A 22,925-nucleotide genomic window follows, 5' to 3' on the forward strand; every position below is an offset into this window, starting at 1 on the left:
TCGTAACACTGCCTCTATTTCATAATCATGGTCTTTCCACCATGTTCCGCGGCATCGCGGCCGGCAAGTGTACCATGATCTACAACGCAAATCTACCGTTAACAAATAAGAATCTTGTTACGGCGATGAGCAGAACCAACTTCGAAAGTTTTCACTGTGTCCCATACGCATTGAAAGTTCTGGCAGAGACTAGCGACGGAGTAGAACAGCTGGCAAAAGCGACCTTGGTACTTTTTGGAGGCAGCAGTTGCCCCGATGAGCTAGGAGATATGCTGGTGGAAAGAGGTGTGAACCTCGTATCTCATTATGGCGCGTGAGTGTGGATATATCTCCCTTCTTTTTGATCATTAGGAGCTAACAAAGTCCAAGGACGGAGATGGGCCAGCTCATGACCTCGTTGAGAGACCCTGAGAAAGACAAAGCTTGGAACTACGTTCGTCCTCTGGCGAAAGTTAAGCCATATTTATTATTCGATGAGATCTCCACTGGCACATTTGAGCTGGTAGTCCTTGACGGCTTACCCACCAAAACAATCGCCAATTCCGATGACCCGCCGAAGTCCTACCGCACTCGAGACACCTTTGTGAAGCATCCCTACATTACCGATGCATGGAAATACCTTGGCCGTCTTGACGACCGCATCACATTATTCAATGGCGAAAAGGTCCTTCCTGTTCCCTATGAGCATCACATCAGAAAGCACGATATGGTGCACGATTGTCTGGTGTTTGGTGTGGGTCGAGCGTTCCCCGGCTTACTCCTCTTTCCAAGCGTTCATGCGACCAACAAAACTTCTGAAGAAATCCTGGACATCGTATGGCCGACAATACAAGAAGCGAATGAAAAGGCCGAGAAGTTTGGTCATGTGTCCCGTGAGATGGTCAAGATCCTGCCCCTGGGTACAGAACATCCTCGCACAGATAAAGGAACCATCATTAGAGCTGCATCCTATGAGCACTTCAAGGATGTCATTGAAGACGTGTACAGGCAATTTGAAACAGTCAAAAATGCTAGTCGCTTAGCATTGGACGTCCCAGAACTTCAAGAATACCTGTTCAAACTCCTGTCTGAGCGAATCGGAGTTAAAGGTCTTGATCTTCAAAAAGACTTCTTTGTTGCTGGTATGGACAGCTTACAGGCAATCATCGCTCGTGCTAGCCTAGTTCGAGAGCTAGACCTTGGTAAGCAAGAACTAGGCCATCAAGTTGTGTTCGAGTATCCCAGTGTATCGCAACTAGCCGAGTACCTATTCTCGCTGCGCATGGGGTCAGTGCGGCAAGAAAAGAGCGAGGAGGAAGTCATGGAAGAATTGGTAGACAAATATACCATGAACTTCGGATCCTTCAAGAGAGGAACGAAGATTCCAGATGGCGAGGTAGTTGTAAGTTGCACCTTCTGGCGTCGGAGTCTCTTTTACTCACCAGCAAAATTACACAGGTTCTGACAGGCGCGACGGGTTCCCTTGGTGCTCACATCTTAAGCCGTCTTATTCACCTTCCTCATGTTCGTCACGTTTACTGTCTTGTCCGCGCTTCGTCTCCAGAGAATGCCCAAGAACGTGTTTTCAAATCTCTTGCTGCTCGAGGTCTTACGCCACATCATAGCCAATCACATACACAGATAATTTCGTCCCTGGTGAAACAAGGACTGTCTCCATATCATCACACTGCTAACTTCACGGCGCTGCCTGCCGACCTGAGTTTTCCCGATCTTGGACTTGGCAAGGATATCTTTGGTGCTCTACAGGAGACAGTGACTTGCGTTATTCACTCTGCTTGGGCCGTCAACTTCACGTTGAATGTGCGGAGCTTTGAGGCTCAGCACATCATTGGTGTCCGTCATCTCCTGGATCTCTGCCTGTCCGTCCCTTTCAGCCGTCCAGCACGTTTTCAATTCATCTCTTCTATCTCTGCTGCCGCGGGCACACCCATGCCTGCTACCATAAAGGAGGCACTCGTTGAGAATCCTAGCCATGCACAAAGTATGGGGTACGCTCGCAGTAAGTGGGTGGCTGAGCATATTATCTGTGCAGCTGCCGCGTCTACTGGGATAGAGGCACGGGTATTACGCTCAGGACAGATTATCGGAGATTCGGCGAAAGGTCTTTGGAATCCTACCGAGGCAATCCCGCTCATGATTCAGACAGCGCGAACACTGGGTGCATTACCTGCGCTTGACGAAACTCCATCATGGCTACCCGTTGATAAGTGTGCACAAGCTGTGCTCGAACTGAGTGGGTTAGCTGCATTGGGACAGCAAGTCACAGGATACTTCCAGGTACAAGATGAACCTGACATTGTGTATCACCTGGTCAACCCAAAAACGGCAAGTTGGAATAAAGAGATCCTGCCCGCCTTGACCGCAGCAGGTCTCCATTTTGAGATTATTGGACAGCGTGAGTGGGTACAACGACTGCGGGACGGGGAGCAGGACCCTCGAAAGAACCCTACGGTGAAGCTGCTAGATTTCTTTGCAGACAAGTACGACAATGATAGGCCAGGGCGTAGTGGCTTAGTCTTCGAAACCCAGAAGACGGAAGAGAGAAGCGAGACAGTTGCACGCGGCTATGATGTAGTTGCAAGCGGATTAATTTCTCGATGTGTTGCCGCTTGGATGGAAGAATGGGCGTAGACACAGGATACGAAAAACGGCTGAGGGTTACGCGGTAGAGAATGACCTTGATGTGATAGTTCATCATCTCCATTTACCTAGTAAGGGTCTCTACTGTCATCGCGTACAACTTTGTTAAATAATACGTCTTGAAGCCTTAGTCGGCATGTTACCGAGTTTTCCCCTCAGTGTCTATGTACCAAAGAGCCTAGAACTCGTATAGATATCACTTGCAAACTGCACTTACGATCTATTCAGCAACCCTATTCTTGAGGACAAGCGGAGTTCACGTAGCCTGCTAAATGACTGGATCGATTTGTTCAAGCCTATGTCTTCCTAAAATCAATGACAATCCCGTGGTACTACTCCAGTAGATGTGAGCACGTTATCCTGTACTCTACTTGGAATGGATGAGCCAATGGTTACGAAGTTGAAGGGCGAGCTGACTACTCTGTTTACTTTTCCGATCCGACAGACTCGTACCTACCGGTTGCCGGAGTCAAATTGCACTGAAGTCCTTCCCCGCTCTGGTTGTATCGGAAATGCACCCTGCTTTGCCAAGGCGTATTACCAAATATGGCGGGTCCTTACCCCATGGGGTCACCAGTGCCTGTCAGATTGTCTTTAATAAATTCAACGGCGCCCATTCGAGTCAACCGACATTCCTATCCATTGACATTTTAATTGAGCAAGCGCCCTGCTGAAAAGTAACCACCGCTTGGAAATTCCTTGACTATCAATATGGCAACTCAGCATGGTCCAACGCCCACGGCAGTGGTTGACAAGGATCAGACTTTGCATATCGAAGCACAGTGTGATAGTCATCAAAAGCTTGCCATGCCAGAAATTGAGAAAGTGGACCACTTCGGTGCCCACACCAAAACAGATCCCAAAGAGATCGCTCTTGTGCGGAAGCTTGATATCTACATGCTGGTAAGTCTCCTAGAAATCGGCTTGCCATGTGTCCGCTCGCTGATTCTCATATTCTCGTAGCCAATCCTCTGGCTGATGTATTTTTTCAATTTCCTTGACCGCAACGCTATGGTGAATGGCAAATTGAGCTCCTTGACGAAAGATCTCAACCTCAAAGGCACTGAATACAATACTTGTGTCTCCATTCTTTTCGTCGGCTACCTCTGCGGCCAGGTTCCTTCGAACATGATTCTGAATCGCGTCCGACCATCCCTATACATGGCCGGTTTTTGTATGGCTTGGTCCATCGTTTCTCTTCTGACTTACAAAGCGCATGATTACAAGACAATGGTAATCTGCAGGTTCCTCCTCGGGATAACCGAAGCCCCTTTCTACCCTGGAGCGCTGTACATGATTTCCATGTTTTACACTCGAAAGGAGGTTGCCACGCGCATGTCCATCTTCTACACCGGAAACATGTTGGCGAGTGCTTTCTCTGGTTTGATTGCCGCTGGAGTCTTCGCCGGATTGGACGGCAACCGAGGTTTAGCGGGATGGCAATGGTCAGTGCAATTCAAGGGACATGCATATGTGGTGCCGAGCTGACACAGAGACCTTAGGCTCTTCATCATTCAAGGCGCTCTTTCTATCTTTGTTGCTGGTGTTGCCTTCTTCACGCTTCCAGATAGCCCTCTTCAGACGCGATGGCTGACTCCTGAAGAGCGTCAGCTCGCCCACAATCGTATCTTCTCCGATACTACAGACCGACGAGAAGGCACTAGCGTCATCAAGGGGCTTCGCGAAGCTGCTGCTGACTGGCGAACATGGGTTTTCTGCCTTATGGACAACCTCCACCTATCGGCCAATGGTTTCAAAAATTTCCTACCGTCTGTCATGAAGACTTTGGGATACAACACTACGATCACACTAGCCTTGTAAGCAAGATTTGGAGTGCAACCATTCCTTCTATAGTCGTGCTTTCAGCTTCTAATCCAAACTCATAGAACTTGTCCTCCGTATATTGTTGCCAGCGTTGCCTCTATAGTTGTTTCGTGGTCATCTGGTCGGTATAACGAACGCACTTGGCATATAACCATAAGTAAAGCAATCGCCATTGCAGGGTTCGTCATGTCTTGTGCAACTCTCAATGTCCCAGTACGTTTCGTTGGGATCGTTTTGTTCGTCGGGGCCACTTATGGAGTAAACAATATCATCCTTGGCTGGACAGCCAGCGTCATCGGCCAGACGGATGAGAAAAAGGCCGTAGCCATTGCTATGTGCAACACCTTCGGCAATCTGGCCAGCGTTTACACTCCATACCTCTGGCCGGACAGTGATGCGCCACGTTATCTCTCGCCAATGATGGCAAGCGTGGGATTTTCGGCTGGCGTGGTTATCTGCGCGTGGGTGATGCGACTATCACTTCAAAAAAGGAACAAGAAGATTCGGGAAGAGAACTTTGAGGCGACAAATTTCTACGTCTATTAGCAAACTTCTTGAGTTGAGAAGTCACGACTTGCTTCCAGTATGTAAGGCAATAATACGGCAGCTCTGAGGGAATGTGGATTTTTAAAGTATAACTCAATTGGAAGTCTGCAACGAAATTGACAAACAAAAGTCTCCAACATAGCTAGTAATAAGTTTTGATCAGTTCTAGTACAAAGAGAATCTCAGTACTAGCTTACTAGCAATAACCCACACGGTCTACTCCACTACAAGCCTCGGCACGCGAACATCCACTTGGGCACCCCTACAGGCTACGGCCAAAAGGAGGCTCCTCTAGTGCAATCCGAGCGGTGAAACCTGGGGAATGAGCTAAGATTCCCCAGCCAAGTGACAAGCCTAGCAAGCCTAGGTAGCTCGGGCGCCTTTATAAACCCGTCACTCCGCTGTGCCCCTGCGACTTTTCGTGAACTGCCACCCCAAGTTCTCGAGCAGCTCATTATTACCCCTGCTTAGGTGCATGTGGGACAGGGGCAAAGCCGTAAGCCTACTTGTCTAGCAATTCAGATATTTCATGTTGAGAGGTATTGCGGGAGTTCACCAAACTCGTCATTACCGTTGGAATGCCCTTAGAAAAGAATAAGTCGCCGCGGCACCCGCCAAAGAGAAAGGCAGACTCCGGCCCTGATAACACGAATCGTAAGAGGGCACAGAACCGGACGTCTCAGCAATGCCTGCGCGAGAAGAATTTGGCATATGTGCGCAGCCTTGAAGACACTGTTCAGCTCCTTCAGTCCGCTATCGCCAGCGACAATGATGACACCGAAGGCCAGCAAGACCGGTATACGAAGCTCCTCGAAGCACACCTAAAGCAGATGAAAGAGAATCAAGCATTGCGGGACGCACTCCTCCGTCTTCGAAAGAAGCTTTTGAGCTTCAGCAACGCCGCCGCTGCTGCCGCTGGTACGACACGAGAGCCCCTCTTTTGTACTCCTCGTTTTGCCGCTTTCATACTAAGCATACACGGTAACTAGACGATGAAATATTCAGCTCTATACTTGGGCGTGGATCCGAAGGGGCCGATGATAGCCCTCGTGGGGATCTGCAGGCTCATCCCGAGGCCTCATCATCCCAGTCGCAATCGCGCTATCAGGGTGATGTGGAAGATCAGCCAACCAGCACCGAACCCTCTGGAGTAATTTCGGGTGTCCAAGACTCCGGATTGCAAGATACTTGCATCCATGAGCCACCTAGTGTGTCAACCTCGGTGTTCGAAGATGCGGCGACAGCACTGCTAGACTTCCACACGGTCGCTTCTCACGTCGACGACGATAGTAGCATACAAGCTATACTGTTTTCCGGACAAGCGAATTCAAGTGTACATACCATTTCAGCGCTTGATATGCTAATTCCATCCCCGGCGCAAACTATCGTAGGTAGCGAGCGGGTTGTTATCACGTCAGGCACGGTGTTCGGAACCAAACTCTTTAGCGCATGCCAGCAGCTCATAAGAAAAGCGAATCCTTCCTTGATATCAAGCCAGGAGTTGCGAAATGACTTTGGCAAGAGGCTCAGTCTAGCTGCTTGCCACTTGGCATCATGTTGCTGGGGACTAGAGTCATACATCTACGGCGTGGTGAGTATCACAAGCCTTCTGCATTTTGACTCCCTAATCGTGCATCACTAATCACATGATTGGAACAGAATGGAGCTCAATATATTGAGAAAGTTCTCAGCTGGCGGCTCGGCCTTGAGGCCAAAGACTGCGTCCCTTCACCTTTCAGGCCAACACCTTTGCAGTCAAATGACCTTCTTCATTCGTGGTTTATCGACCTTTTCAACTGGCCTGACATACGAGATCAGCTCTTGTTGGAGCAGCATCCTGTTGACTATGATATGCTCACAAAGGATATCATGCTTCACTCGGTCATCGACCAACCTCAACGGGGCGTTGCGGTCAGTGTAATTGACGTTTTCCAGAATCAGATCCTCCGCCGCAAGGCAACCTCTACCCAGAGCAATCCCGTTCGTAATTATCTCAACGACCCGTCCTGGATCTTGTTCGAAATTAGTTCCGAGCTTAGGAGTCTGTATCCTTATGATGGGGACCCTGTGGAACATGCTCTCATTGCAGAACTAGAACGAAGGATGCAAGCCCTACAACCGATGTATCGTAACGATCAAAGCATCTTAGTGCCGACTGATGTGGAGCTCTGCCCAAATGATGTCGCCACCTTTCTGGGACTTGATAATGTGGCTGAGTGGAAGCTGAGCAAGGAATTCGCGAGGAAGTATCCGTTCCTGGATTGTTCAACTGGTACGCTCTTCATTTCTCTCTAAGACGAATCCTCCCGATATTCTGTAAAACTGACAGTGTACTATGTGTAGCTTTATCTTCTTGTGATCTAGCACCTTCTGCGACAGTGTTCAGCTGGTAGCCACATGCGCGAACCCAGAATCGCGTGGAGTCTTGAGAGCGATGGAGCACTTCATATCGGAAATCATTCGAGATTCGGCATGAATGCCATTCGTCTGAATTAACCTAATATTCAGTCCTAGATCGGCTTTGGTTCTATCTAACGCCCTTTGTCTTATCCTCACAATTCCTCGACCTATTACACCAGCCGGGCTACTCGAAGAAATGCTATCATTGTCGCTCTTTGAATGTTTTAGGGTAACAGCTCTGGTAGTATCCTCCTTGACCCCGATCTCAAGTGTTTTCTTTGTCTAACAGATTCCTGGAAGTATTAGTCTCTGTCTGTATTAAGCTGGCCTAGTCGTCATAGAAGCAGCCAGCTATCTCTCGTCATTAAACTCGGACAATTTCGCTACATTGTCCCGAGGCTTGAGATCAGTGAAGGCCCCTGCGGCAGAGTCTTGTAAGAGAACACGAATCCAGTCTGGCAGAGTCCTGACAAGAGTCGACAGTCCCACCGAGGCCGGCACAACAAGGTTCTGCGCGCGGCCGCTCTTGAGGATGCCTTCGATAGTCTCAGCAAGATATTGAGGTGTCAGTGAGGCCATGCCTGGCACGCTCTGTATACCATTAAACATGGCAGTCTGGACGTGGCTCGGGCTGATGCATGATATCCTAACGGCAGGTGCTTTGTGAACATGTTTCAGTTCAGAGTGCAGCCCCTCGTAGATGCTTATAGCGGCTGCCTTACTGGAGCAGTAATCTGTCGCTCCAGCTGTAGCCATGTATCCAGTCTGCGAGGCCACTATCAGGAAGTGGCCATGATTATGCGACGCAAGGGACGGAAGGAAGGTTTTGGCTGTCCAAAGAAGCCCGAGCGTGTTGACACCGAAGGTTCTGTTGCGCAATCAGCATCGAATCCCTGTACTTTAGGATTGACATACACTTGGATATCTTTCTGCTCCGCCTTCAAGATGGGCTTTCCGCGGCAAATTCCTGCGTTGGCAACTATTATAGTTGGTTCGCCAACTTCTCTATGCCCTTTGTGTCAGATGCTGTTGCACACATCACAATTTTGTTCATTGCTGCTAACTCACCTTCGAATTTTGGCAGCAACGCCCTGGAGTTGTTCGTAGTCCATTAGGTTGCATTGATAGTAATGGATGTTCTTGGCTATAGCAGATGTCAGCACACTCGCAAGGAATCTGAGACAAAGGCATTTTACAAGCTGGATATGATAACGGAATCAAATCCAGGACAATGACAGTTGTCCCTCCCGCAGCAAGGCGTTTTACTGTTTCACCTCCAATACCCCCTGACCCACCAGTAACGAGGACGACCTCCTTGGACCAGTCAAAAACTGCCTTGGTCCCATGATTCAAAGCTCTGATGCTCAATATCCTGTTCAGAGAGTAGATGGCGAGGGCCGTACCAGAGGCTAAAGCTGCAGTACGAACCCATGGCTTAGAGTATTCTCCTTGAAGGAAAGAACCGGAGGTCGACAATATGGCGCAGGCTTTCGCAGCAAAGCGATCGGCAAGGTCTTTGGCGCCCATTTGTAATAAGAACGACTTAATTGCAATCATATGTGTTCATGAATTCTTTCCTAAGCACCATCTTCTACTAATCGTTATATAACATACATGTACATCACTAAGATCACCGAAGCTGCGATGACACCCACACTTCGTGTTCGAAGCCTCCACTTCGCGCGTGAAAAACACTGTGAGAGAAATCTGACAGACGCACATTAAGCGCCAACAATTAAGGATTGTGACACAAAGTCGTTTGAGGGACACTTCAATTTCTTCTAGCCGAAGGCACAAGTATGTATGACTTGGTTTACAAGCTTGCGCAGCCTCTGTGGGCCATGAGGCAGACCAATGTCAGAAATTCTCACACCTCCAAGAAAGACCCACATTTCAGAACAGCAAAGGCTCCCTACCCTGGGACCGTGTTTATAACTATACTGATATCTTTCCTTGATCTACACACAGCGTATCCTTACGTGCCTCTGACGTTGGAGTTCTCAGCCAACTAGGTTTGACTAAGTTAATCAATTTGTATGATGGCGGAACCGTAAGTCTGAATCCTCAATCAGCCTGATCAATATTCACAAATGAGTTTAACATTCTTCCTCTGCTCAAGGACAGTTATACAACGTTTCAATGAGTTAATCAAGACTGGAGGGGCTCTCAAAGAGTCCGAAGTCCAAGAGGTCTATGACCAACTTCCCCCAGTGTCGCCCGATGCTATGATTGGAAAGTGGAAGGGTGGAAGCTTCGACACTGGTCATCCAACTCACAAGCAGCTCACTAACTTCAAATGGGCTGGAAAGGACTTCCGTTCCGCGAATGATGTTGACCCTATCATGGGTTGGGATGAGAAAGGAGGGCGGACTTGGTTCTCCGACTATGGACATGCAAGCGTTAGTGAAAGCCTCATCCATTAAGTAGCAAGTCCTAACCCATATCGCAGCTCAGGGAAGTCAAATTTCGAGGAGTTGTATCCGCAGCTATGATTTACGATAAATTTCCTATCATTGACTCGTTCCGCCGCGTATCAGATGGAGTGGTGATGGGTGCTATGGACAACAAAGATCTACCGGACGCCGGCACATATTATTTCTATCTCACAAAGTTTGAGTAAACTCATACATGACAGACGACGTACGAGCGCTTAATTCCAAATTTTCAGGCGCTGTGCGAAAGTCAGTCAAAGAGATCAGATTAGTTGTATCAACAAATTCAAAAATGACTTACGGAGCCATACAGAGCAAGCTATCGGGAAAGGCATGCTCCAACCACCGTTGCTATCGCCAGAATACTGTCAAAGTCCTAAGGAATTGGACGGAAATCAGTTTAGTCCTCCGATTGTTAGTCGAGATAAAGTACAATGTCACTGTAAATTTGGTCAAATGGCCAAGCTGCCAGTTGAACTTTACCTCAAATCTACTGAAGGCTGTTGGAACATTGAATGTAAGAAACAACATTTACATGCACCCTTTGGTCCTCCTTTATCTTAAATTTGATATGTCTGTTTCCTGCATCGATAAAGTCAAGATCCTTTGTCACATAGTAATCACGGAGATTGAGCCAAAACTGACACCAACTTGGAATATGATGTAGTGGAAGTGGTAACAAACTGTCTTCCGTGGTATCAGCATCATCACTTTGACCGCGAATGTTTTGGAAAACCTATCCTAGGAGCTTTAAGCGTTTTTTTGAAATTGCAATCCTTGGTCAGTGACATAATAATATGACCTCTCAGGTTTTCAGATCAATAATCTGTGAGTTTGGTTTGGAGTTACCCACAGGCGCCGGATGTCAGATATTTCTGACAATCCTAATAGCATTAGATTTGCGATTGCTAGTCTACATCATCCCCGCATAATAAGGTCACCTCAATTTATGTAACCGTTTGAAATTCAGCGGAGTGACTTATGTTCCAGAAGCTACACAAGAGGTACGAGCCTACAGCTAGGCTCCGATGCTCCGGGATTAACGTTCTCCCAAACCTTTATTGCTCTCCATAAATAGCCTTGATTGTCACTGTCTACCCAGTTTCCAATCTGGGGTTTTAATATCTCGTATTACTGTTAGCTTCATAGCGAAATAAACGAGAGTATCGATGACGGAATGGGATTTCAAATCAACGACAAAGCGGATGGGATAAGTGTCTCCACCCGTGAGGAGACGTCAAAGCATGCTGGATCAGTGGGTATTAAAGGTATTGTTTTTTTGGCATGGTGCTTGCCGTGATCTTTTGAAGAATATGTTCTAATACTAACACTTCACTTACCCTAGGCCGATATGTTCGTGAGTTGATTCCACCGAACGTTGGTACAGGGCCACATCGCAAGAACGTTCAGGCCCTCGCGCTTATAGTCTGGTCCTTGGCCGCTCTCAGTGGTACATTGGCGTTCTTTCAACCATGGTTTAATATCAGCTCGAACAATAGGGCGGCAGCCTTGGGATTGGTCTTTCCGGGGGCGGGATTTTTCGCTAGCGCCAATGTCTTCGGAGTTGTGCTCCTCCTCCTGACCTGGGCGGCTATTCCACTCTCTCTATTTGCAGTAGGTGTGAGCGAGGTCACCGTGAGGCCACAACTAATGATTCATTATTATAGTGGTTTGGGGCCGGTGCTATTATTTTTCCTCTGCTCGTCTGGGGCCTGTCCGTCTTTGGTGCCTACGTCGTCACCGGAGATGTTGTGTCAGAGTCTGCGGGGTTCTTCGCTCCAGGCATACTATTCACTGTCTTTTTCTTCACGAATAGGTCTGCGGCCGCTGGAAGAATTACAGCTTTCAAGAAGCGCCTGCATAGAAATGAGTTCATACCTCAGCAGCTCGAGGAGATAGATCAAGAGGCTGCCAGAGCATCAATTCAGGAAGAAGAGGGAGAATTAGACCTCGAATCCCTTCGCAGGCTCCAATTTCTCTTCGACCAAGCTTTTCAGAATCTGGATGACTGGTCAGGCTTCACCAAAATTGACCAGTTCCAGACTTCGGCATTACGGTATCAGATCTACCAGATGATGTATTGCCTAGGACTGTACCAGGCAGGCTACGCACCAAATTGCCATGCCTATGTGAGCGAGGCGTTCCGTAAAGTAATTGAGAGATCACTTACGTCAACCGTGCTTAATTTTTGGAAATGGGAGCGGCTCGCTGGCAAATTTTCCTTGGACTGGGATCCTGTGCAGAAAGACAACATGTAAGCAACTTTCGAAGTTTATTTTCGCCTCTTTTAGCCATGTTTGGAGTAATAGAGACAAAGACACTGCCCCAATGTGGCCGGTCACTCCCGAGACATCTCTTTTTTCAAGCTTATTCCTGCTCTTCCACTGTCTTTATCAGGCATCTACTGACTCCAGACGTTGTAGCATGGTCACCGGCTTTTTATTGCAGGGTGTCATGCTCTACACAGCCAACACGGGCGACATGAGATACACTGAGCCAGAAAGCTTAGTCTTCAATATTGAGGACAAGCTAGCCTACAAGTATGCTGTTCAGGACCTTCAGGAGAGTTTGTTGAGGCAGTGGTCAGCCAGTCCATATTGCCTGATCCCCTGTGAGCCAAATTGGATCTATGTCATGTGCAACTTGCAGGGTATGACAGGGGCAGTTATCTATGACCGAGTCTTTGGAACGAGATCTACAGAGATCATCCTCCCCAGCTTTGAAGAGTCTCTCAATACGAACTTCACTGAGCCAAGTGGCAGCGTCTTGCCGATCCGTTCTGAGCTCACAGGCTTCACAATTCCTGGACTCTGCGGTGCTTCGGGCGACCTAGCAACCGTAATTATGGGTGCCGGACCGCTACGAAACCTGTCCCGCCGCCTCTGGGCTATTGTACGCAAGGAGAACGTTCGATTCGACCAGAAGACGGGAAGTCTATCACTCACTGGCTTGGTTGGTGCGGATGCAATCGATCAGGGTAATTATCGAGCAAACGAATACGCCATGTATCCGTATATCGCAATAGCTGCTGCAGAACACGGTGACGAACGCCTGAAAGAAGCTGCGATGCTGAAGTTTGAGCAAGCCTGGGGCCTCGTAACGACGTCAACAGGGGCTAAAAGTCTCGACTTGACTAAAGCCTCCACGCTGATGAATTACGCGGCTCTAACTGCGACTCTAATCCGTCCAGGGGGCTATGAGCGCATGGTCAAGAAAGTAAGATATTGTTTGGAGCTCCGCCAGACGTTGAACTTTGCTGATTGACCTTCATCACCACAGGGTCCATCCAACACAGCATTGAAGGGTCCGATTCTATCAGAGGTCCCATATCCAGGGGTTCTCGTTGCTAAGGCGAGATCGCACATGTCAACAGATCTTGAAATTGTCCTATATCCATCTGCGGATCCAGGAACCTTCAAGCTTGGCATATCTCGCCTGCAACCCGGAAAGTCCTACGCTTACGGAATGAAGACGCTTGTGGCTGATGGGGATGGTAATTTGTCTCTTGATATCTTGGTTGATGGCAGAACACACGTCCATCTCAAGCCTGTCACCATTTAAAGACATAGATATGACTTGAGAGAATAGACCAAATGAAAAAAGTAAATCCTTACAGCCATATTAGCGTGCATCCATCTCCATGTGTGTGATTATTGTGATGATGACTTAGTGGCTCATCCTGTGCGAATATCAATTACACGTATCTACAGCTTCGCTAAATAATCGTTATGTTACCAAAGCTGTGAACAGCATTCCTGGGCTTATTTAAATTTACTTGCTTCATTCACTAAATCTGGTCAATTCTCATGCTATTAAAAAGAACGAAGACACTGCTCAATGTCATCCCTATACTAGAACACAGCCTAACACATGTTTTTAGCGCTTGGTTAGAATGCCATGAAACAGAGGTGCGGGCGAAACTCACGAAGAAGGGGAATACTTCACCCCCAAGGCCCCCGATGTCCAGAGAAGGGCGACAGTGTTGTACATAACGGCCCAACAAAGATTCTGAAAGATAATATGTTCCATCCGACGCGACAGTCTTATGAGGAAGAGAGTCCTACTGAGCGTACCATCATCTGCCATATTGGCATTGAATATGTTGGGTGTCAGTGTTGCGTCGGAGATATTAAGCTCACTTGAGGAGAACATGTCTGGATCAGGCGCGAAAATACTGAAAGATGCTGATGCGAAGGATGGAATGTCATTCAGGTTGTCACCAACGAAAACTGTCGGCGTGCGTTGGCGAAATTTCTTGACAATAAGTGCCTTCTCCTGTGGTAGACAACCAGAGAAGACCATGCTGTTGTCAATACCGACTTGGCGCGACACAGCCATTGCTGATGCATGACTATCCCCAGTGACCATTCCAACTCTTATTCCACTTCGCTTGAGCCCTTGAATGGTTGTACTAGCATCTGGACGAATGCTGTCTTGGAGGATAAGTATGCCAGCTTGCGCTCCATCGATCGCCACAATGACGGTAGATGTGACGGCATTCCTAAGCTCAGTAGGAACCGCAGCTAGGCTAACATGGATGCCCAAGGATTCCATGTAGTGGCGATTTCCAATGGCTAACGCCACCGACCATGACTGTCGACCGGTGAACGCTGCAGTCCCGCGAACTCCGCGCCCAATTTCGTAGGAAATTTCGGTCACTTTAGCTGAATCAACGCTGAGCCCAGGCTCGAGGCTTTTCAAATGCTTGTCTGCTTCACGAGAAATAGCAAGCGCTACGGGATGCTGATAACCGTCTTCCAGCTGTCGAATCGCGCTCCACATCGAGGTATCCCAAGTATTATGCTCGATAACGTGTGAGACTTGCAAGATGCCATTTGTCAATGTGCCTGTCTTGTCAAATAGAATGACCCCGGCAGATGCGGCACTCTGTATTCGATTGTATCTTGTTGTAAGTCGCACGCCTCTTTTGGAGGCTCTGACTAGAATAATATTAATATTTAGGGTCAGAATGTCAGAGGTCTCTGTTCGTAATCACGAACCTGTAGCTAGTAATTTAACCGTCGGCAGACTGAGGCTAAGAGCACAAGGGCAAGCAGCGAGAAGCATGGCAGAGGCTCGACCTAGCATGTCTACCGAGCTTATGCTGGAAGCGTACCAGAGTTGCCCAACACACACCACGGTGGTAAGCAGCAGATAGATTGTGACAAAATGCTGGATGTGATTCCCGGGAGGGGCTTCCGGGAAGATAACCTCTGCATCAACAATTGAGTCCAGTATCTTGCCCAGTCGAGTAGAGCGTCCGCATGACTGGACTCTGACATTGAGCGTTCCATGTTCGACTCTGCTACCAGCAAATACAGTGTCGCCACAGCTTACAACCCGTGGAATGTTTGAGCCATTCATCCAAGCTTCAAGAACTGTAGTCTCATCTTGGCTCTCTACTACGCCATCACCTGGAATTTGATCCCCCTGAAGGATAACGACACGATCGCCGGGAGAAAGCATGTTTATGGGAACTTCGGTCACACTCGTTGAGTCTTTCTCGCAGAGCACAGAAGCAGTTGATGGAATGAGTTTGATCAAGGGTAATCCGAAATCAAAACTTCGCTGAGACACAATAGCTTTGAGGAGTCGGCCACCAAGCACCGAGGTAGAAATGATTGGGATTGCACCCAAAGCCGAATTACAGAGTCCATGATAAATTGTTCCATGGCCTATGGAATGTGTTATTACACTCTGAAGCAAAGACGAGAGGATACCGAGGGATCCCAGGGTCGACATATTGGGCTTCCGGCCGTTCCAGATCAAGTGGCAGGTCTCAAGGTGCAACCTCGCGCCAGCTATGAGGCTAAGTGCAACCATAAAGAATATCGTCGAGTCAATAGAAATGTTCCCCTTTGGTGGTGCCAGGAGCGGAGATAAATATCTCGCGACTGAGATTGTGAGAGAGGAAAAGGCTGACAAGGTGAATGCTCGCTGCCAAATCTTGACCTGTCTCTCACGGGCGCCGACCGACTCCTGAATTACGGTGAAGGCTTCGCCCCACCCATTAGGTTCTGCTGTTAGGGAAGGCGAGGCTTCATACCCGGCAGAACGAATAGTGTCAATTATTGCCTGTAGAGAAACTGTTTCGTTGTATATGACGTGTGCACGAAGCAGGGCTAGAGATATCGATATGTGTGTTATCCCAGGGATGGTCTTAACGAGTATTTGAATGTCTGTCACGCAAGAGCCGCACGTGAGCCCTCCTAAGCTCAAAACAGCAGCTTCGCTATGTTGTTTGGACAAGACTGAATATTTGCAGGCCGAAAATTGTAAATCGTTCGTGGCGAGCGCCTCTTCCCCCTTTTCTGGTCGTCGAAGTACATCGAGCAACTGCTCGCGCATTCCTAAAAAGCGAAAAACAAGGTAAGCGGCAGCGGCACAACAAGCCATTATCCATTTTTGATGCTGGAAGCTGGTGTTTCAGGTGGCAACCTGGCTGTCTTCCTCTTTTGCATTTCCTCATCACTGCGGAGATGCGATCGCCTTGTAGCGCCACAGTTGACGGCCTAGTGCCTTAGTCACACTCGGAGCTGATCACATGGCAATGTCGGAGAGGTCTACATTCGCCAAGGTGACTGGATATTTCTGACTGTATTATTTCTGACATAGCTGGAAGCTGCTCGAGTTAAGTGGAGCTAAATAAAATAGGAGGCAGAAAATGGTGAGGGTGAGAAGAAACCTCACTAAGGGTGGTTAAGTGGACCTTCTACCTAATCGGGGTTTGGTGGCTTGGGGCAGGATTCAGTATATACTAAATAGATGATATACTTAGTCCTTGAAGATTATGCCACCAATCCCTTCCATGCAACGTGATGTAACAAAAAACGAAGTTGTGGCGGTTTTTGTATCGAGAAGTACGCTCGTCAGTTAACTCTCTCTGGCAAGCCAAGATGTGGTGATGTGATGATATGAGTTGAGAAATGAGCCGCGTGTTAATATTGAGAAATTAACATAACAAGCCAAGTTAATGTCAAATGGGATGCGTGGTAAGAGAACCAGAAGCATCGTGTTGAATTTACGCACGCACACTTTAGTCTAGATGGTGTATCCGGTTGGGCATGAGACGGGCTGTTCTCCAATTCAGTCTTTCTGTCGTCACATCCAGTTGTCTGGGTGGGGAATCCTGCCCCAGATCTCATCGGCTCGGATAAGCAAGCCGGCATCTGAGTTTGTCCACAGCGTCAATTTATGTTAGCCACTTCGCTTCTCCTACTTCAGAGCCGCGCACACCCATAATATTTTGTTTGGCACTGTCTCAGAAGACTAGGTATAGAAATGTCGTCAAAGAGAGTATTCAGCCTCAACAATGGCTACAGCATCCCCGCTGTCGGACTCGGGACGTGGGTGAGTCTCATGCTGTCCCGTGCGTGAGAACAACCTCAATGACGGTCAATGATTCTTTAGCAATCTGCACCCAATGAGGTTGCCCTGGCTGTTGAATTTGCACTGAAGCATGGTTACCGTCACATCGACGCGGCTATGGCCTATGACAATGAGGAGGAAGTTGGGGCAGGAATCAAAGCATCTGGGGTGGCACGCAGCGAGATCTTTCTGACTTCAAAGCTATGGAATACACACCACAAGGGCGAAGATGTCGAGCAAGCTGTCAACACATCTCTTGCAGCTCTAGGAACAGACTACCTAGACTTGTATTTGATTCACTGGCCAGTTGCCTTTAAAAAGTCTGATCAAGAGTCTCTACGATTTCCAATTGACAAGCGGGATGGTGGAATACATGTCATCGACGTTCCAATTGAGGAGACTTGGAAAGCGATGGAGTCTCTCGTGGATCAAGGGAAGATTCGCAGCATCGGAGTCAGTAACTTCACCCGAGAGAGGGTCGAAGAGATACTCAAATTGTGAGCGATTCCTCCCTCTTTCCAAATTGAGCATATCGATCAAGTCTGACAAGGGCTGAACTATGTAAGCGCACGAATCAAGCCCGCTGTGAATCAGATCGAGGCTCATCCATACCTCCAACAACTAGAGTTGCTGGAGTGGTGTAAGGGACAGGGAATTGTGGTCACGGCGTATAGCCCGTCTGGAAACAATATTTATGGTCTTCCGAAAGCCGTCGATGATCCGGAGGTTATATCAATCGCAGGAGAGCTTGGCAAAAATCCTACGCAAGTCCTGATTCAATGGGCAGTTCAGCGAGGGACAGTCGTGTTACCCAAGTCTGTAACACCGTCTCGCATTGCAGAAAACTTCGAAGACTTTACACTGCCTCCGGAAATGTTCGGGCGAATCAATGCATTGGAGAAGAACCATCGTTATAATATGCCTATTCGCTTGGGGGTGGACATTTTTGGGGAGCACGATAGTGAGACCTTAAAGAAGGCGCGACAGGATTGGATTGCGGCACAAAAGTAGAATCACCACTATCAGCAAAAGAGTTTAATATCGAATTCAAATTTGGAGGACCAAAAACACCCCCTCCCTACAAGACCTTCAGAAAGACCAAGAATTATATGCTAAAGTGAATGCCAAAGAAACCAACCCCTGATATGACTCACCTCCTGTTGTTGACACTTGCAGAGAGCGTGTCAAAGAAAATAGTCATGTAGGCAGCTCCTGCATCTCCCCTGCATGCCTATTCTATAGACCGGTCTCTTCGATAGAAAAGCGATGATGAGAAGCAAAGAACTTGGGCATTTCGGATAACGCTCCGCACATTACGGGCTGGACCCCACACCACCCCAGAACTACAACTGCCCCCGCGTCCATCCAAGGCGCTTATCCGACTTTTAATATATGAGGGGCATCCCCACGTTTTTCCGACAGGCACCTGTTTTCCGACCACACTGCACTACAACACAGAGAGAGACACATACAGGCGCTCGCACACCTCTGCAGTCTCGAGCGACATGGAGAGCGGCCATGTTAATACGGGCCAGGGGGAATGGCACAGGGCGGTAGATGAACGGGGTCTTCATCAACAAACTGGAAAGCGACGGAAGCCTCGAGTTCGGGCGAGCAGAGCATGTGACAGATGTAAATCGTGAGTTATTACCCCTATCTGTGTGATTGGTCGCGACTCCACATGTTAGATTTTCTGACTGAAATATTCCCAGGCGGAAGACTCGTTGTTCAGGCAAGTATCCATGCAGTGCTTGTGCTCGTCTTCGACTTGCCTGTAAATACACCGCCCTATACCGCCGTGGTCGTTTGCCATCAATTGAGATGGACAACGGAGAGCAGCACGCCGTACGCGCAGAACAAGATCCGGCCAATTCGGACGTACTTGGGGATTCGGAAAATGCCTCGATCCATCGGCCCCGGGACTACATGCCTAGCCCAATATCCATTGAGAACCGAAACAACGCTGTTGACCCCATTGCCGGGGTTGAGGGCTTGCCCCGAGGCTCCTCCCGCAACTCTCCGGAGCCAACGCAGACAGATGAGCAGGGCCACTATGTTGGCCCGGCGTCGGGTGCATCCTTTATGCTCAGGATACAGAGAAAACTTCAGCAGCAGCGACCAGCTAGTAGCATTTCAGGTACCTCCGTTTTTACCTTTGGGGACCTACCCCTGCCTGAGTCTGACCCTCGTTTTTTAATACTTCCGCCGAAAGAAGAGGCAGATGCATTGCTGTGTAGGTACTTCGAGTTTGCTTCCGCAACACACAGGTATCTCCACCGGCCAACTGTCGAAGCATGGCTGGAGGAACTCTATGTGCGACAAAGAACAAAGCGAAATGAGATGATAAGGAGTCGATTGGCTGTGCTGTTCATGGTGTTTGCCGTGGCAGAAACCTTCCCAAATTACAGATCTGGGCAGATTGATCCAGCCCCAAGGTCAGCAAAGACACAATGTTACGAGTATATCCAACTAAAGTATCTTACAAGTGCTCGTTACTTCTCTGCAGCTGAAGATCAATTAGCGTGTGAGAAGGGTGCCATTTCTCTCACGAGTGTACAGGCCAGATTAATGCAATGTTTTTATTTGCTCTCGCATTCTAGGATCAACCACTGCTGGAGCCTGTTTGGTACTGTCGGCCATTTGATGCTTGCGCTGGGCATCCACCGCAAGTCTCGAGTAGATCCGAACTGTAATGTCGACTGTGTAGATCTCGAATGTCGCAAGCGCACGTTTTGGTGCGCCTATAGCTTGGACACTTACCTCAGTGCGGCCCTCGGCCGGCCTCGTTCTTTCCACGATGAAGATATCGATCAGGAAATGCCTCTCTGTCTGGATGATTCTGATCTTATCCGAGGGCAACTGACATCCCTGCCGCAAGGTCATGATCGACGCTCCATGATGTCTGGCGCCGTGGCGCACATCAGGATCTCGCGCATCGTTGCTAATATCCTGCGGGAACTTTACGGCATTCACCGTATATCTACGGAGGACCGACTACGGATCGCACATAAGTACAATGACGAACTTGAAACATGGCGGAAAGATGTTTCATATCTCGTGCACGCAAATGGTGTTGATTCATCACTTCTTCAACCTATTTTTCTCCGCCAGAGAAACGTACTCGTCCTAGCTCACTGGCATGCTAAAATCCTCATCCATCGCCCGTTCCTGCTTAGTAACTTCGCTGACCTTGCAAATATCGGCACCGCCCACCGTGAGAGACCAGCAGAAGATAAAGCGGGAGTCGTATCGGACCATGTGCAGCGTTGCGTGGAAGCGGCCATGAATATTGTGGGTAGATTTGACGAATTAAGCACGAGCGGGCAGCTCTATGGGACGTTCTGGGTAAGATACCGCCACGATTTCCAGAGAGGCTTGTTAAATAGCTGATTTTCCACTTAGTTTTCCCACTACTTTGCGTTTTGTGCCGTGGTGATATTATATGTATATGCTATCCGGCAGAGTCAAGTTCCTGCAGAAGCATCTTTACGCGCATCCCAAGCCGCCACAAAATGTCAGGCACAAATCTCAAGCATTGCTACTCCCGGATCCCTTCCCGAAAGATATAGTGTTGTTCTACAGGAGTTGCAGTTGGAACTACTCCGCCACGACATGAATCTTGAGTCATCCGCATCCCAACAAACGGACAACGAGGTCACGGCATCCCAGTCATCGATGATCGGCGAGAATATGACATTGGGAACAGACCGCAGTAATGACAGTGGTGTTATGGCATTCGATTATAGTCTGGCTGCAGGAAATGCTGGGCTCTCTGTCAATGATGGGAGCTTAGAGCTTTCCAATGCAAGCCCGACAAGCTCGATCGCTCATATCACTGGCTGGGACAAATTTGATTCATTCGTGGGTCTTTTCCAGGTTGCGATGCATTGATAGATGAAAGTGATAAGGCTAACGGCGTTCTAGGTAATGAGTGGCATGGGTCAGATAGACTATGTGCTCGAGAATAGCAGCTCAGAAGATTGGGGCTTGCCGATGAGCAATAGTGTTTCTAGTTAAAATACGCCCTCGTGGTGTTTCAATAAGATACGTAAGAAAAAATAGATCCTCGAGGTAAGATGAGATGTTTCGCCGTCGAGCGATTGCTGTACTATCCGTTTAGGAAATTATTCTCACCCGGGAATGATGCTTTAACGCCGCATATAACACCAAAGTACTGGCCGACGCGAGATTTCTCTTGTTATCATTGGGTGAGCAAGTCGTACAGGCTTATTCTGGGAGATTCTTGCAGCCCGAAAGAGCATAAAGCGTAAGCCACGGACTCTCGCTTCGAGCCGTACTTGTTGATGTCATTCGGCTTTCTCGGGGCTAGCGAGTAAGCGCGAGCCCACCACCCTTGCTGCCTTATGTTATTGTGATGATTAACCATTATTAAGGCAATCTTTTTGTCTTACCTTGCCATGCCCATGAACATTATTTATTCGAGCGCTTGGCATCGAATGTGCATTCCGCTGCTCACAGCATTTATCAATCAACTCACAACGTTGTGGCTCCTTGTGACTACATAGTTAAGGCTGCTGATACAACATTTTAGAAGTAGCGATTTTTCGACCAACGCGACTTCTCCAAGGCATGGCCACATCTCAGTCTGAGCAGGCAACTCTCCGAGAGGAGAGCGACATCGACGGGGACAGAATAACCCGTCCATATGAAAGCGATGTAGAGCACGAGAAGGCTAGAATCGATAATCCTCAAAATGATTTTTCGGCGGATGAAAAGGATGCAGCCAGCGATCGCGGCCAGGTAGCTGGTGCCGTGGCGGATCATACTAAGACGCCACCCACAGCACCAGGGCCTCCGATGCCTGGAGGAACGCCACCCGACGGAGGTCTACAAGCTTGGATGCAAGTGGCTGGTGCATTCATGTAAGTGAATTGCGATGCGGCACAGCCAGGTTCAAATGTGACGACACGAAGCTGAGTGTACTTTCAAGGTTGTTTTTCAACACGTGGGGTATTCTAAATAGTAAGTTCGCCGATGTATAGAGTACAATCTTGTGTCCATCTCTTTGACCACTTATTTCAGCATTCGGTGTCTACCAGACTTATTATGAATCTGGCGAACTGTTCGATGCCTCGTCATCAGACATATCCTGGATTGGCTCATTGCAGGCCTTTTGTCTCGTAGCCACCGGAATCATTGCAGGGCCCCTATATGATCGTGGTTATTTCCGCATTCAGCTTATAGTTGGCACCTTTCTGATTGTCTTCGGGCATATGTAAGCAACTCTCGATCCGCCTTTTCACCTTTCATGGTCATATTTCGAATTTTGGAGACAAACGCAGTCCAAATTTGGACAGGTGCTATTAGGGCCTACTTTTATGGTCTATCGTCGCGTTTTCGTCGGATGTCTTCAAGTACTGACGACAAATGTTGTAGGATGCTGAGTCTCTGTCATGAACTCTGGCAAGCCATCCTAGCCCAAGGCTTCTGCATCGGTCTTGGTGGAGGCTGCTTGTTCCTTCCCGCTGTTGCTATTCTTCCAACCTATTTCCGCAAGCGTCTTGGTCTAGCAGTTGGCGTGGCCGCGTCAGGAAGTTCACTTGGCGGTGTCATATATCCGATCATGTTCTACAAGCTCATCGGGGAGGTAGGATTCGGCTGGGGGGTACGCATCCTAGGCTTCATGGCTTTGGCCACGCAAATGATACCACTCGCATTCATGAGAATGCGATTCAAGCCCCCAAAGGCACGCCA

The 22,925-nt window shown here is 48.4% G+C and overlaps 4 protein-coding genes across 4 annotated transcripts; all 4 read left to right on the forward strand.

The window, feature by feature from the left end:
- Nucleotides 1-269: 269 nt before the first annotated feature.
- On the forward strand, nucleotides 270-1,480 carry UCRPA7_8723 (putative l-aminoadipate-semialdehyde dehydrogenase protein; the record flags this gene model as incomplete). Its single annotated transcript, XM_007921234.1, has 3 exons — nucleotides 270-313; nucleotides 370-1,381; nucleotides 1,448-1,480. 3 exons carry the CDS (start codon nucleotides 270-272, stop codon nucleotides 1,478-1,480), a joined length of 1,089 nt encoding a protein of 362 aa, XP_007919425.1.
- A 1,967-nt stretch (nucleotides 1,481-3,447) lies between these two features.
- UCRPA7_8724 (putative mfs transporter protein) lies at nucleotides 3,448-4,461 on the forward strand (the record flags this gene model as incomplete). Its single annotated transcript, XM_007921235.1, has 3 exons — nucleotides 3,448-3,543; nucleotides 3,604-4,085; nucleotides 4,143-4,461. 3 exons carry the CDS (start codon nucleotides 3,448-3,450, stop codon nucleotides 4,459-4,461), a joined length of 897 nt encoding a protein of 298 aa, XP_007919426.1.
- Nucleotides 4,462-9,500: 5,039 nt separating this feature from the next.
- UCRPA7_8725 (putative transcription factor cmr1 protein) lies at nucleotides 9,501-10,030 on the forward strand (the record flags this gene model as incomplete). Its single annotated transcript, XM_007921236.1, has 2 exons — nucleotides 9,501-9,809; nucleotides 9,860-10,030. 2 exons carry the CDS (start codon nucleotides 9,501-9,503, stop codon nucleotides 10,028-10,030), a joined length of 480 nt encoding a protein of 159 aa, XP_007919427.1.
- A 2,236-nt stretch (nucleotides 10,031-12,266) lies between these two features.
- Nucleotides 12,267-13,403, forward strand: UCRPA7_8726 (putative linalool dehydratase-isomerase precursor protein; the record flags this gene model as incomplete). The annotated part of the gene is made up of 3 exons (XM_007921237.1): nucleotides 12,267-12,408; nucleotides 12,502-13,058; nucleotides 13,122-13,403. 3 exons carry the CDS (start codon nucleotides 12,267-12,269, stop codon nucleotides 13,401-13,403), a joined length of 981 nt encoding a protein of 326 aa, XP_007919428.1.
- Between the last annotated feature and the right edge of the window lie 9,522 nt (nucleotides 13,404-22,925).

This window comes from Phaeoacremonium minimum (assembly GCF_000392275.1).
Source record: "Phaeoacremonium minimum UCRPA7 unplaced genomic scaffold PA7_03_scaffold_607, whole genome shotgun sequence".
Lineage (NCBI taxonomy): Eukaryota > Fungi > Ascomycota > Sordariomycetes > Togniniales > Togniniaceae > Phaeoacremonium > Phaeoacremonium minimum.